Source organism: Prunus dulcis, chromosome 8 (assembly GCF_902201215.1).
Source record: "Prunus dulcis chromosome 8, ALMONDv2, whole genome shotgun sequence".
NCBI classification, from domain to species: domain Eukaryota; kingdom Viridiplantae; phylum Streptophyta; class Magnoliopsida; order Rosales; family Rosaceae; genus Prunus; species Prunus dulcis.
Window position 1 is genome coordinate 12734748 of NC_047657.1, and position 14450 is coordinate 12749197.

Here is a 14450-nt window from a genome sequence, read left to right on the forward strand (position 1 = left end):
CAGTAATTAAACGAAACATGTCTTGCTTAATTAAAATATTGTAACATTTCAAACTTTAACATACTTAAACAACTACCACTACTGACAAAAATGGGTTAAAAGCACAATCCAAAGAGCACAAAAGAGAGGTTCATGTCATTTTGAATCACATTTGACATAGATATGTAGTATTTGTGTGATATACAAGGAAGACAATTGTTTTGCCTCCAATGCCAACATAAGAAAAAAAAAAAAATTGTGCCTAAGTAGTTTAAGCACAAATTTTGTGGCCAATTATCATATTAGCATAGAGGTTGTCACTTCAGTGTAAGGCCATGTCCAGCGCAAGGGGCTGGCCCAGGCAAAAGGCAGAAACGAGCCCGAGTCCACCTCCAGCGCAACGAATCCAGCCCGGGCAACAGGCGGGCCCCACGAAACCGGGCAGGCCCAAGGGTAAAAATCGCCTGGGCTTGAGCCCGAGATAAGGTGACGTCAGCGCTGACGTCATGACGACGTCAGCGCAGTAAATTCAAATTTTTTTTACCGTTGGCGCGTGTAAAAAAATTTTGACTGAAGTGTGCTGACGTCGTCGTGACGTCAGCACCAACGGTAACACGCCACGTGTCGGCTCCGGGTGGCTCCGATTGAATTTTTTTCAGAAATCCTACGTTCTCATTTTTTTGGCCAAAAAAATTTTAAAAAAATCCTAAAAAATTCGAAAAAAATTCTGAAATTTTTTTTAAAAAAATACCAAAAATGTATGTATTTTTTCCCTATAAATACCTAACCATTTTATCTACTTTCAACACCAAATCTTCATACAATTTCTTCTCCATACAATATTTTCTACTCTCCACTCACATAATTCATTTTCCACACCAAATCTCCATACAAACTCATCTCCTTCCAATATTTTTTACTCTCTACTCATATTTTCCACTTTCCACACCAATTCCATATAAACTCTTCTCCTTCCAATATTTTTTACTATCCACTCACATTTTTGTACTACTTTCCATTTGTAGAAAATAAACAAATGGCATCTTCTGTTGAAATCGGAGGCTCGTGGTCAACCCAGGAAGATATTGCATTGTTCGAGTCTTGGGTGAACGTTAGTCATGACCCTATCACGGGCAATGAGATGAAGTTCCATCATATGTGGAGCAAAATTCATGGAGAATTTTGTCAAAGATCGGGTTCCATTCGGACCGAAATGGCTTTGTCTAGTAGATGGAAAATTCTAAACAAAGAGTTAGGGAAATGGAGAAATGCATTGACAAAAGCAAAGGAGAACATTCGGAGCGGTGCGAATCTTTCCGATGAGGTAAAATATTTTTAATTGCCATTTTAATCAATTTAATGTAACTTTTTTTTTTATTGCATATTCTATTTATTTTTTGTTGCACAATGTTTATTTTATTTTTGCATTTCCTAATTGGCTTTATTTATTTACATAATCAATTTTATTCTTGCATTTCAAAATAGTTTATAATTTCGTCGCCAAGGTAATATGCACCAGAGTATACGGTATTGTTGATTTGGTATGTGACCTGAGGGGAATGACCTCGCAATACCTCGTCGAACACCGGGGATTGACCAAGGACATTGAGGTCATTCTGAGATCCGGCAACCCCAAAAAAGGCATGCCAAACCCAAGTGTCGAATGAAGCTACGGCCTCCAAAATGATACTTTTTTGGCCCTTCCGATTCCCATAGTCTCCTTGCCACGCAGTAGGACAATTCTTCCACTGCCAATGCATGCAATCGATGCTTCCGATCATTCCTGGGAAACCTCGAGCCTCGCCTTTTTGTAGAAGCCTTTGCAGGTCCCTCGGAGTGGGTTTGCGAAGGTACTCCCTCGTGTACAAATTTTCCACTGCATCACAGAATCTCACCAAGCACTCTAGGATAGTAGATTTTCCCATCCTTGCAATCTCATCCACCTGCTCTGCAGATGCCCCATAAGCAAGCATCCGCAAAGCAGCTGTAAGTTTTTGCTCCGGGATAAGACCCAAAACTCCAACAGCATCATGCTTTTGAATGAAGTATGTGTCGTAATTACAAATATCATGCATGATTTTTTGGAACAAATGTGGCTGCATTCTATATCTCTCTCGAAACTTATGAGCAGGATATAACGAATTTGGGATAAAGTAATCCTCCAAGAGATTCTTACCCCGAGACTCTCTGCGTCTGTCCACATTCGGGGCACGACGACGATGGTGTTGGCTTGATTGATTCATCATACACACCGCCGCTACTTCAAGCATTTCCTCCTCTTCTTCATCTTGCTCCCGATCTTCTTCCTCACGTCTATGTTGGATTTCTTCCCATTCTTTCTGTTGCCTCTCCAACACCCTCCTGAAGTTTGACATTGAGAGTATAATGGGAAATTGTAAAATCTGAGAAATGAAGGAATATATCAGAGATGGTGTGAGAGGAGTGGTGTTGATGGTGTAATTATATAGAGGGATTCAGAAGATAGAGATGACACGTGGCACAATTTTAGAGGGTGAAAATCTTATCTGAAATCTGAGATCACTATTTGTAAAAAAATATCTGAAAATCTTATCAGACATGGGACACGTGGCACAATTTTAGAGGGTGAAAATCTTATCTGAAATATGAGATTATAATTTTTTAAAAATATCTGAAAATCTTATCTGACATGGGACACGTGGCACAATTTTAGAGAGTGAAAATTTTATCGGAAATCTGAGATTATAATTTTTATTAATGAATATCCGAAAATTTTATCTGGAATAAGACACGTGGCAACCGAGATTCACATCCGAAAATCTTATCCGAAAATTTAATTACAAAAGATTATCAAAATTAATGATTTAAAGTATAAAAAAATAGGAAATAAAGTACAATGAATAGTAATTGCCCTAGACTTGCCCTAGACTTTGCCATTGTGGGTGGAACCACAAATGGCAAGGCTGACACTATTCACATGAATAGTGTCAGCCCTTGCTTGCCCTAGCTTGCCCTTGCCTTAGACTTTGCCCCAAGGGGTGGAGTTGCTCTAAGAATAGTTGAAGCTTTTGTAATCACGAAAAATCTACTTTTGTGCCCTTTTGCTTACAAATTACAACCACACAATATTATTTGTCTTTTACTTACCAATAAAAAACATATTTTTTGGTACTTACGCACACATTATTTTAAATATTATGGCATAGTATTAAACACGGATATTGAATTTTGTGGTTAAGTCCGTACACATTTCAAAATATAGTTGCTTATAGAGCACAAATACTAAAATTGTGTCCTTTTAAGTGACCTATCGAGCACGAATTCTTTAAATTCTGTCTAGAATAATTTCAAAAATCTTCATAAAAAATATAAATAAAATACTTTCAAAAAGGCACCTATCTTCCTGTAGAAGCTCCTCTCCAAATATCTCATTGAAAAATGAATAGATTAAAGATAGGACAAACTACAATAAACCCCCCAAACTTATAGGGTCATTTACGAGTTCATAACTGATTTTGAGGACATTTACGAGTACATACTCAACGTTGTGAAAAACCTACAATTTGCCCCCTCCGTTAACGAGATAGACAGAAAATCCGTTACCTTCCTATGTGGCATCTGTATGACCCATTTTTTAATTGACGTGAGATTCCATGTGAACAAAAAACTAATAAAAAATTTACTTTTTTAATTATTTTTAAAAATTAAACATATTAAAATTAAAAAATTTAAAACAATTTAAAACCCTACCCAGATTCTCTCTCTCTCTCCTGATTTCTTCCCCCTTCCTCCCAATTTCTTCACCTCCCAAATTTCTTCCCCACGATTTCTTCCCCCACCCAAGTAGAAAACAAAACCGTTTCGCTTTTTCTGTTCGCATCAAAAATCAAAACTTCGGAGTCTACAGACCCTCCTTTGATCAATCGAAGCCTGAAATTAGGGCTTTTTAGTGTTCTGCAACCTTAGGGTTTGAATTCAAATTCGAATTTGATCAATAAATTGACCAAGTACAAATTTGATCAATAAATTGACCAAGTATAAATTGAGGAAGACATTGGCCAAATGTTGGCCCAGATCAACCTAAAGGGAGAGAAGATGAGTTTTTTCTTCTTCTTTTTTTCTTGGTTTTTAGATTTTTTAATTTTTTTAATTTTTTTAATTTTTTAATTAATTTTATGTGTTATGTGGAGTCCACGTCAGTTAAAAAAGGGTTCCATAAATGTCACGTAGGCAGATAACGGATTTTCTAACGATCTCGCTAAAGGATGGGGAAAATTGTACGTTTTTCGCAACACTAAGTATGTACTCGTAAATGTCCCCAAATCAAATATGAACTCGCAAATAATCCTATAAGTTGGAGAGTTTACTGTAGTTTGTCTTTAAATATACTAAAGATAAATATCATTGTTTTTTTTGGTTGGAACGCACGCCTCTTTTTTCTTTTTCTTTTCTCAATTTTTTTAAATTCTTTTATTTTTCCCTCTTCTTCCTCTTTCTACACGTCTCCATCTCTCTCTTTTTTTCTTTCCAACTTTTTGTTTATCTTTTTCTTGGCTCTGAGATGAGAATCTGGATTTATGTTAATTAATTTCTTTCTTAGGGGATGAAATTTGTTGTTTATAGGTGAGTTTTAAGAATGCATTTTGATATCAATTGATGATTTTATGAATTGGTTTTGAGTTCGATTGGGATTTCCTGAAGTTGTGCTATTGCGGTTTTGAATTTTTGTTTAGAATCCCTAAGAAAATTATTGTTACCTTCGTACTCTTCTTCTTTTTATTTGAAAAAAAAACCAACTGTAGGACCCTTGTTTGCTTTGAGGCTTTAATGTTGGTTGACGTTGATTTCCTCTCACTCTTTGCAGCATTTATCCAGATATGGAGTGCCTAAATTCTTGGTGAGTATGCTGCATCTGCTACTGCTATTTCCCATGTTTAATATTATACTTCCCTTGTTTCTGCTTCTGTTACTGGTATTTCCACTACAATTGCTATTTCTTGGAGAATTTTGTTATGCTCAATATTTCCATATCAATTAAATTTGCTTTTATTTGATTTCTTCACTGAATCTGAATCTGATTGTATGCAATTTTAAAATGGAAAGATAAAGAAGATGTGGGGAATTGGAAGAAGAAAGCATATCTGGAGATTTGAAGATGCTATTGTCATAAGGGAATTTGTTGCAAATTATGGGGGTTTTATTGTAAATCTGTAAAATACGTAGATACTCATAGTTGTACAAAGAATGATTTAACAAAATTTATTTGGTTTTGGTATCTGAGTTTTTTTAAAAAAGTTTGCATTTTTAGCCACAATTGAGAAATTTCTGTCCATATTGAATAAAAATATTATTTTCACGTTCTCCAAGAGCTGCTAACAAGAGATGGAGTGCATGTGGGGCCAAACTACCATATGAGTCAATTGTCAAAATATAAGGAGATTTTGGAAAAGATTAAAGAAGAGAAATTTTCTAAAAGAATTCAAAATGGACAAAATTGCCCTTATTTATTTTTGAATTTCTTAAGAAATTCTGTACATTTGCATGTCTTTAGTTTGAAAGTTAAGAGATTTTTCTGTTTTTTTTAAAAAAAACTTTAATTTTTTCTAAAAATAAAAGTTTTTTTGTGATTAAAACCTAAATTTACTCAAAATAAAAGCACAAATATGCTTCATTTGTGGTCTAAATGTCTGACGCAAAGTGATGAATTTGTGCTCTATAAGCAATGGAAACTCCTATACGAGAGGCCGACCAATTCATAATAGCTGCACCGTGGGTATTTTTATAAAGCACAATTATTCGTGTTTTTTTGACATAAAGAGCACAAATAGAATTCGTGGCTTTAGCACAATTTTCTAGGTAGTGTACAGAGTTTTCATGATCAAAATTCTGAGAAATTATGAAATACCTATTAAATATGATTTTTTAAAGAAATAATTTTTAGACGATGGTTTAGAAAATGAACGGTTCTTCCGATTATGACATATGTTGTGAAGAGTCGTTAATCACATCAAGATGAACAAAATGTGCACCAGACCCGTCGGTCTTAGTAAGCCTTCTAAATTAAGATCAGAACCTATAAATTTCTAAATTTAATATAAACTCAAAGTTTAGTGTTTATCATGATAATGATTTATAATCAATTGATGGTCATCAGTATTAATTGGTGGGTTCGGGGGGAGGGGGGGACCTCCATCGACCGACCCAACAACCCATTTGTTGTGACTCTTTCTTTGTTGGCCATATTTATTTGATTTTCTTAATTCTCTAATTATTTTCAAGGTTGAGAACTGGTGAACCACTTATATCATCATGTACTTAGGGTTTAATGTGATACAATTTTACATGGAAGCAGCCACAAAATTAAGTCCAACCTCAAGACAATTCTGAATATATGGAAATTTGCCAATTAAATATGTTTAATTCTCGTTTTTTTTTAAAGCAATTACACCAAATTTGAATTTCAAATGATCCCAAATTTAATTAATTTAATTTTAGCGGAGAATTAAAAAAACAAAAATGAAAACTCAATTAATCAAAAGCTTGAATCTAACCCTGAACTATCAAAGCAAATTTAATTTTGGTCAAAATGTTTAGTGACTACATTAAAGCAATTAAAGCAAACATTCGGCTCTTCAACCAATCAATCAATCAATCACTATATAAGCACACAGAACTTGGTTTCTGTCATTTACAAAACAATGGCATCGCCCAAGTTTCAATTTGGCATTTTCCTCCTCATCTCTCTTGTTGTATTTGCTCAATGCTCTGGTAAAATCTCACTCCCTCTACCTTTTGTGTGTTGTTTATTATTGATAACATGTCAATAATAAAATAGATCGACATGTTATTGATATATTTTCAACACTTACTGATACAAAATCCGTCTTTTAACAGAGAACATACACCTTGAGCAAATTTTTTATTTTTATAATGTATATATCATAACAATGTTCCTTTTTTTTTATTCAAACTTTTTTGGTCGGTGTTGGAATCAAAGATCCGTCTAGTGATTGTGTATGGCCTCCTGCAGCATCATGCAAGACCAAAACAGACTGTGCTGGCCCCTGTGCCCAACTGGGCCTCTCTTCCTCTGCTGCTCTTTGTATCCCTCATGGTGAAGGACCAACTTTAACCTGTTGTTGTCTTGATCCAGAATGAATGAGATATACGCTTGAAGGAACTGATCATCCTTCATTCCTAAATAAATGCGATCATTTACTTATATTTTCTGTCATTATTTGAGTTTATTTATGCACCCAAAAAAGTCTTTTATTTAGGCATTTCGTAGACCCTCTGTTACAACTTACAAGTGAAAAAGACTTCTTATTTTTTGCCTTTCCTAGGGTCATTAAGAAACAAAGTCCATGCAATCTCCTAAAATTTGAGATTCCAAGACATTGTTCATGTATTATGATTTATTTACAAATCCCTAAATATTAGATTTCAATAGTTTGGATTTTTGCAGCATTTCAAGATCGTTTACCTTTTATACGTTCGAAATATACAAATTTCCTTTAACAGTCACACCTCAGGCTTTTTAAACTTGGATTCAACCCAGGCCCAGGCAAAATAAAAACGGGTAGAACGAAAACATGTTGTCATCGACAAGTTGAACAAAGGCTTGCATACAACAAGGGATTTAGGTCACAAAGCTTTTGCATTCATATATAAATATGAATGTATGATTCTTTGGGTCTAAATCAAAGCAATTCATTAAAACCTCTACTGCAGTGACCAACACCATTCCCAACTCAATCATATTTAGAACAAGAATCAGCACACAATTACTTGTCATTAAAACACTTTCTTTCTGCATCTAAATAGCAAAGAGAACAGAACCATGCCATTAAGATTGGAACCACTGACCTCTAAAACCCAAACAAGGTAAACCTACCTACACGATTAAAGAGAACCGATGAAAAAATGATTTTACAAAAAAATCAATGACTGCGTAGATTTCTGTCAAAAAGGATCGAATGCTATGGTTTTAAGCTTGTCATTGTTATAGAAGGAGAAAACAAACAAACAACAAGTTTAGGGCTTCAAACTGCTTTCCTTTCTTATGAAAAACTACTGTGGAACCAACCCATTCTAATATATTTGGTTACTATTTTGTAAAAGACAGTCATTGAGATGTAAAAATAAGTCATTATAAATTCTGCCCATAGGATTCCAAGCCTGACTCACTAGATTAAAGATTAAATAAGAACACACATCACTTCATCAATCATAACAAATATCCATGGTCAAATTAGTGAAGGGAAACAATTTATGTACCAAACATTTTGTTCGATGATATTACGGTTCAACAAATAGAGAGCAGAAAAGGTAACTCCAGAATAGACACGAGAGGATAAAACACAAATCGCAGGGTCTGAAAAAATCTTCGTGACAATACAAAAGGCTTCCACACCTACCAACCATCCAGTCTCAAACAAGAACCACGCAGACATAATTGCAGCTCTCGACCTAATCAACTTATTGTGACAAATTAAGACGAAACCAGGGAACAACATAGCCTAGAACAAAGACACTATATAAATGATAAAGCATCAAGAGCTATACCAATTTTTTTTAAAAAAACAGTAAAGATTAAGCTTTTAAACCAAACTAAATTTCACTCAATAGAAGCACAATCAAGACCCATAAATTCCAGAGATTTAGCATCAATCATATGAACGTAGAACACAATAGCATGCCCAAAGCTAACATTTCAAATCTCCCACATCAACCACAACACAGTAATTAACCGAAATATGTCGTAATTCATAGAAATATGATAACATTTCAAACTCCAACATACTTTAAAAACTACAGAGTTTCCATGATCAAAATTCTGAGAAATTATAAAATACCAATTAACATCCAACTCCTTAAAACAAAAGCCATAACCTTGAAACCATAAACAAAAGCCAAAACGACGACGCAAAACCTGTCCAGCTTTTGCTTTCCCCAAATCAACGGTAAGACTTCTGGAACCTAGCACGAGCACCACGACCACCGAACTTCTTGGGCTCGCAGCGCCTTGGGTCAGCAACAAGGAGGGTCCTATCGTACCTAACGAGGATGTCCTTGATCTCCTTCTTGCTCTGCTCATCGACATACTTTTGGTAAAAAGCGACCAGAGCTTTGGCTATGCTCTGGCGAATGGCGTAGATCTGAGAGGTGTGACCACCACCCTTGACGCGAATGCGCATGTCGACTCCAGCGAAACGTTGTCGTCCCAGGAGGAGAATAGGCTCGTAGGCCTTGAAGCGGAGGATCTCCGGCTCGACGAGCTCGATTGGGCAGCCATTGATCTTGATCAAGCCTCGCCCACGCTTGCAGTAGGTCACGGCCACCGCGGTTTTCTTGCGGCCGAAGCACTGCACTGACTCTATTGCAGGAGCCGCCATTGCTAGGGTTTGGATTGTGCTATCTGAATCGCGAAATGAAAAACCCTAGCCCTAGTGGAAGTGGTGTGAGTGCGCGTAAGTGAGGGTATTTATATGATGGTCTTGGGGGTTTTTTCGTGGGCCCTATTACAATAGGCAAAATGTTGGGCTGAATGAAGCGGGCCTGATGGGCTTGTTCGAGCTGAAATGTTAACGGGGACCTATTCACACACCCACAAATTTAATCTCAACACACAACAAAAATGTTAATGAGTTCATTACAAATTTGCACCCTACTTTTTGAGTTTAGTCCCAAGTTGATACCTAAACAATTGCAAGTGTCCTTATTGAAGACAAATGGTGACTTCCGTTAATATAACTAACAAAAAGTAGTTGCATGTGTAAGGTGCTTATAGCTCAAGTGGTTAAGAGCATTTACCTATGCACTCGAGGTCTTATATTCAAATTCCTCAACTCCAAATATCGCTTATATTAGAGAATAATGATCGTGTGTAAAACACATTACTATTGTTTTCAAAGGCCTGTTTTTTTTTTTTTTTGGTTAAAACACATGAATTACAACACTAGCATGTTTAAGTCCCATCGTACCCAAAAACTTAATTTCATAAAAATTGAAACAAAAAAGGATGCATTTGATTTTAAAAAAAAAGTGAGAATGTGAAACAAAAGTAACATTCACACAATAATAGCATGTAGGTTAAATGAGGTTAATGTCAACAATGGGTCTGAATTGGTTCTATACACAATAAATGAGACACAATTGCAAGAAATGAGAGCAAAAGAGCTCTTGATGAAACTAGGGGCTTGAGTTTGAGTGATTTGGTTGAAATGTAAGTCACAATTTATGTTACATACCTACCTCTTTCTTAACCAAAATTACTATTTGTCCTTATTAAATAAATACCTACATCTTCCTTATTAAATAAATGTATTTCTGTAAAGGATCCATTAGTGTAGTGATTCGAGTCCTAGCATCCATGTTGTGTGTGTAAGTTTAGTATACTATCGTCTCTCTTAATAAAAAAATATCCTCAAATAAATAAATGCACTTCCAAAAAGTTTAAGGAGCTGGAACAAAATTAAAAATAATTTAAGGACCAAAGTGGCCAAGCCCTAATGCGCCATAAAACTTAGGTGTGGAGAATAATTATCAAAATGTGAATAGAAGTGTCAATCTTTGGTTTCTTCTTGAGAGTGATTGCCATACTTTCTCTGAGACGTTCTATGGTGAGGATGCCATATATGGATCATAGATGTGAACCTTCATATTAGCCACGTGATTCATCTAAATAGTAATTTCACGTAAGTTTAATGAAATGATCATGTGACTAATGTAAAGGTCCATATTAGAGGGGAGGAAGCCACTGTTCTTCCTCCCCTCTCCGCTCTTCTCTTCCTCCATTCTTCTCTTCCTCATTTTCAGAGACAAAAAGGTTTTCACTATTTGTCTTCGTTTTGTTATGATTTTCCTCCAACCATCACATGCGATTGCATCTCGGTGTCAGATCCCCACCTACGTTTTGGAGTCGGATCTCCACCACCATCCTTTTTGCAGTTTCTTTATGTTTGGAATAAGTCGCATATTGGTTCTCTGTGTAGTTTTCACATCTTCTTTTGTGAGAGTTTTTCATCTTTTCTTTGTGAGAGCTTTTCACCTCTCATTTGTTTGAGTTTTTCATCTTTCTTTTATGAGAGTTTTATTTGTATTGTTATGGCTCGGTTTTCTCAACAAAAAAATGTAAAGGTCCATATATGGCACCCTTACTATAGAATTTCGCTGCCTTCCCTTCCAACCTCTAACGGGCCTCTACAATAAATTGATTGTCCACGTATTTCATCTCTCTGTCCAAGTTGAGTTTAAAATTGAATTTCCTCCATCATGTTTATAGGTAAGCAGGCAAGTAATATCCATATGATAAACACATAAAACTGGAAATTCAAATATTTTGTTAAATAGACGGCCCATCTTTCCGAAGTAAGGACTCTCCTCATGCCTAACTAAAGTATTGCCCATAAAGAGCAAATTTTGTTATGCAATAGCAACCTCATTACATACACAACCAGAAAAATAATATCAGCTTGATGTTACTATAAAATTCAATAACCGAAGGCTTTTCTTTTCCTACAAATTTGTACCACTCCACTCTATAATTACACAAATAACACTAATTAGCACTTATATATTGTGTCAAAAGACCTCACCATTCTCCATTATAGAACAACCATCTCTCCCATGGGCTCCTCTGGTGATGACTGCAAGGAGGAGCCACTCTCGCCGCCAGGCCGTCTCTTCCTCCGATGGAACCTAATAATCCACTGCGCCATGGGTTTCAAAAGCCTCATTGATATAGGCGCCATCAAGTCTCACCACTGCAAATGTGGTACGGCTATAGCATTGCTCATAAGTTTTATCCCACCATGTAGACAATCAACATGTTCTTTCTGGGGTGCTTTTTCAATTGGGCTTTCTAGATACCGGGATCACAGAACATCAAAATGGTAATGAAATGAGCTTTTAATGTATGGCAACTGGGTTTGTTATTGTACTTCCTATGAGTATCAAATATCAGTGACATTATTAGATCAAGGGTCGCAATTTGGGGTAACAAGTTCGATGGGCATGAGTCTCCTACCTATTTATTATCATAAAAGCAACGGCCCTAATCCTCTGGTGTATTTGAAGAGAGCTAAGGTGATGATTGATAGGAGGAAACAATCCTACAGGCTCATTTCTCATACAAAACTATATTCTCCACAATGTCTTACTTGGGAGCAAAGGTAATCAATCAATTAGGATCAGAAATTCACAACCAAGAACCACAAGTAATGGATAATGAGTCACATGCTATTGGTTCTTATTGCTTCAAAAATAGCATGCATGTATATATTTTAAAAAAAAAAAAAAAACCTTGGTGCTCTTTTTGACTTTTTTATTTACCCAACAACCAAAAACTCTTAATATACTCGTAAGAATAATTAAAAAATAACACCTCTACTTTTATCAAAGAGGTGATACACAATATTTTTTGGGTAAAAAGGTGATACATAATTTGGTATATATAAATGTTGTCTCTCTAATGTTACTCTATCTGGGAATTGATTAAGTTTTAGGAGTTGGGACAAAATGTATATATGATCGGTCCTAGATATAGGGATCAATGAAGTGGGCTTGTTGTTTCTAGAGTTTGATTCTAAGGTTTTTGTGTTTTGGAGGTTCTTTTGTTGTTTTGGGCCTCAATTTTTGGTATTTTGATTTGGGCTTTTATTTTGTTTAGTTGAGCCCTTATTTTTATTTTTTTGACTTTTATATTGGACATTTATGTAACTCTCCACATATTCATTCCTTTGAACCAAAAAAACAAAAAATGAAGAAGAAGAATAATAAGCGGGCCTGATGGTCTTGTTGGAGCCCAAATGGTCACGGGGTTCTGCACTCACAAATATAATCTCCACACACAATAAAACTCAATGATTTTATTAAACTTTTGGGCTCATCTCTCACTTTGGTCCCTAAATTTTCTTTATTCCCAAGTGTATCCCTAGAATATTTTATTACCTAAGTTATCGCGTGTCAAACACGTTGCTCTTGTTGTAAAGCATTTTGGTCAAATCCCATGAATTACAACGTCTGTAATTTTTCATGGCTCGCTATTTTCTAGACTTTTCATGGCTCGCTATTTCTCCTATCTCACTTTAAGAGCATCTTCATCAACTCTTTATCCTCTCATTCTTAGCTATTTTATTTATATATATAAAAAAGAAAAATCTTCTTTCTAGCAGACTTCCTACTTGGCTTTCTACATCTAGCAAGGAGGAGAGAGAAATAGAGACTTGCCAAATTGAAGAGAAATAGAGAGATAGAGACATGAGGTTGGTCGGGTTGGGTTTATACTTTTCTTTTTAAAAATATTTGATTTGCAATTAAAAGATGGAGAAAGAGAAAATAATAATAAAATATTTTAGAGTAGCCAAAATACAAAACATTGTTAAAGGAAACGCCTTTTTAAGTAGTTTGCTATAATAGCTGTCTAGCGATTTTAACTAGAATTTGACTAAAATTTGAAGACTCTCCTGGAGATGCTCCCTTCAAGTCGGTCATCAACATGTACTAATTTGTTTCCTTCTAATTGTTTTGTATTGTGAGTAGTATATTTTTCAATTTTTTATTCTGACCTTTATTTTCTGCTTAATAGATTTTGTTGGGCCATCTCCAATGGGGACTCTAAAATGGGATGCAAAACTTGGGGCTTTTATAAATAACAACTCTTTCAAAAAACTATCCCCAATGATACAAATTTGAGGCTTTAAACGATTGAGCTAAACTGTACCAAATATGTGTATCCAGTTGCAGCCCTGGAAACTCGGTGGGGACCACATTTGGAAAATTCTGCCGACCCAATAATTTTTTTGGCTCACTTTACCTCGCAACTCAACAGACTCGCACTTGTATTTTGATAGTTGCTGACCAACTTTTGAAAAATCTCACCAACTATTACAAATCCACCAATAAACTAACAACTATATATATATATATATTTGTTTTTGTTTTCCAAGGTATCTCCAAGCAGGGCCGAGGTCTAATCCTCCGAGGTACTGTTGGACACATATGCGGGAACATCTCCCAAGAAAATTTTTTACATTCACAAGGACTCAAACCCGAGACCCCTTACTTAAGCCACCAGAGCCCCTTCCAGTCTGACCAACCTTCATTGGTAAACTTTTTTTTCCCCATAAACTAACGACTATATTCAACTTGAAGAAAAAAAAATATCAACCAGCCATTTATGTTTGTTTATTTGTTGGTTAAAATAACCAACTATTTTTTTTAAGATAATGGCACCCAATTCAGTTTTTTTAAGAGAATGGTACCCATGGCCTCATTGCAAATAAACAAAGCATTGGGAGGAGGGGTGGGTACGGTCTGGATTGGATCGGTTTCACTTTAAAATCACGATCGAGTTAATTACAATATAAATGTTTGGTTCGGTTCGATTTGAATAAAAGTTATAAAGGAAATCGAACCAAACTAAACCAATTTAAGACGGTTTGATTTGGTTTGGTTCGGCCGGTTTGGGCCTAAGTTCTCTTTCTTTTTTG

The 14450-nt window shown here is 35.6% G+C and overlaps 1 protein-coding gene and 1 long non-coding RNA gene across 2 annotated transcripts; one reads left to right on the forward strand and one right to left on the reverse strand.

Annotated features, from left to right (window-relative positions):
- The first annotated feature begins 4241 nt into the window (after positions 1-4241).
- Positions 4242-5225, forward strand: LOC117638757. The gene is made up of 3 exons (XR_004587304.1): positions 4242-4581; positions 4823-4855; positions 5062-5225. It is a non-coding gene; the product is annotated as an uncharacterized LOC117638757 (long non-coding RNA).
- A 3475-nt stretch (positions 5226-8700) lies between these two features.
- LOC117637293 (40S ribosomal protein S16) lies at positions 8701-9419 on the reverse strand. The gene has a single exon (XM_034372144.1). The coding sequence runs from the start codon at positions 9351-9353 to the stop codon at positions 8916-8918; it is 438 nt and encodes a 145-aa protein (XP_034228035.1). The 5' UTR covers positions 9354-9419; the 3' UTR covers positions 8701-8915.
- Between the last annotated feature and the right edge of the window lie 5031 nt (positions 9420-14450).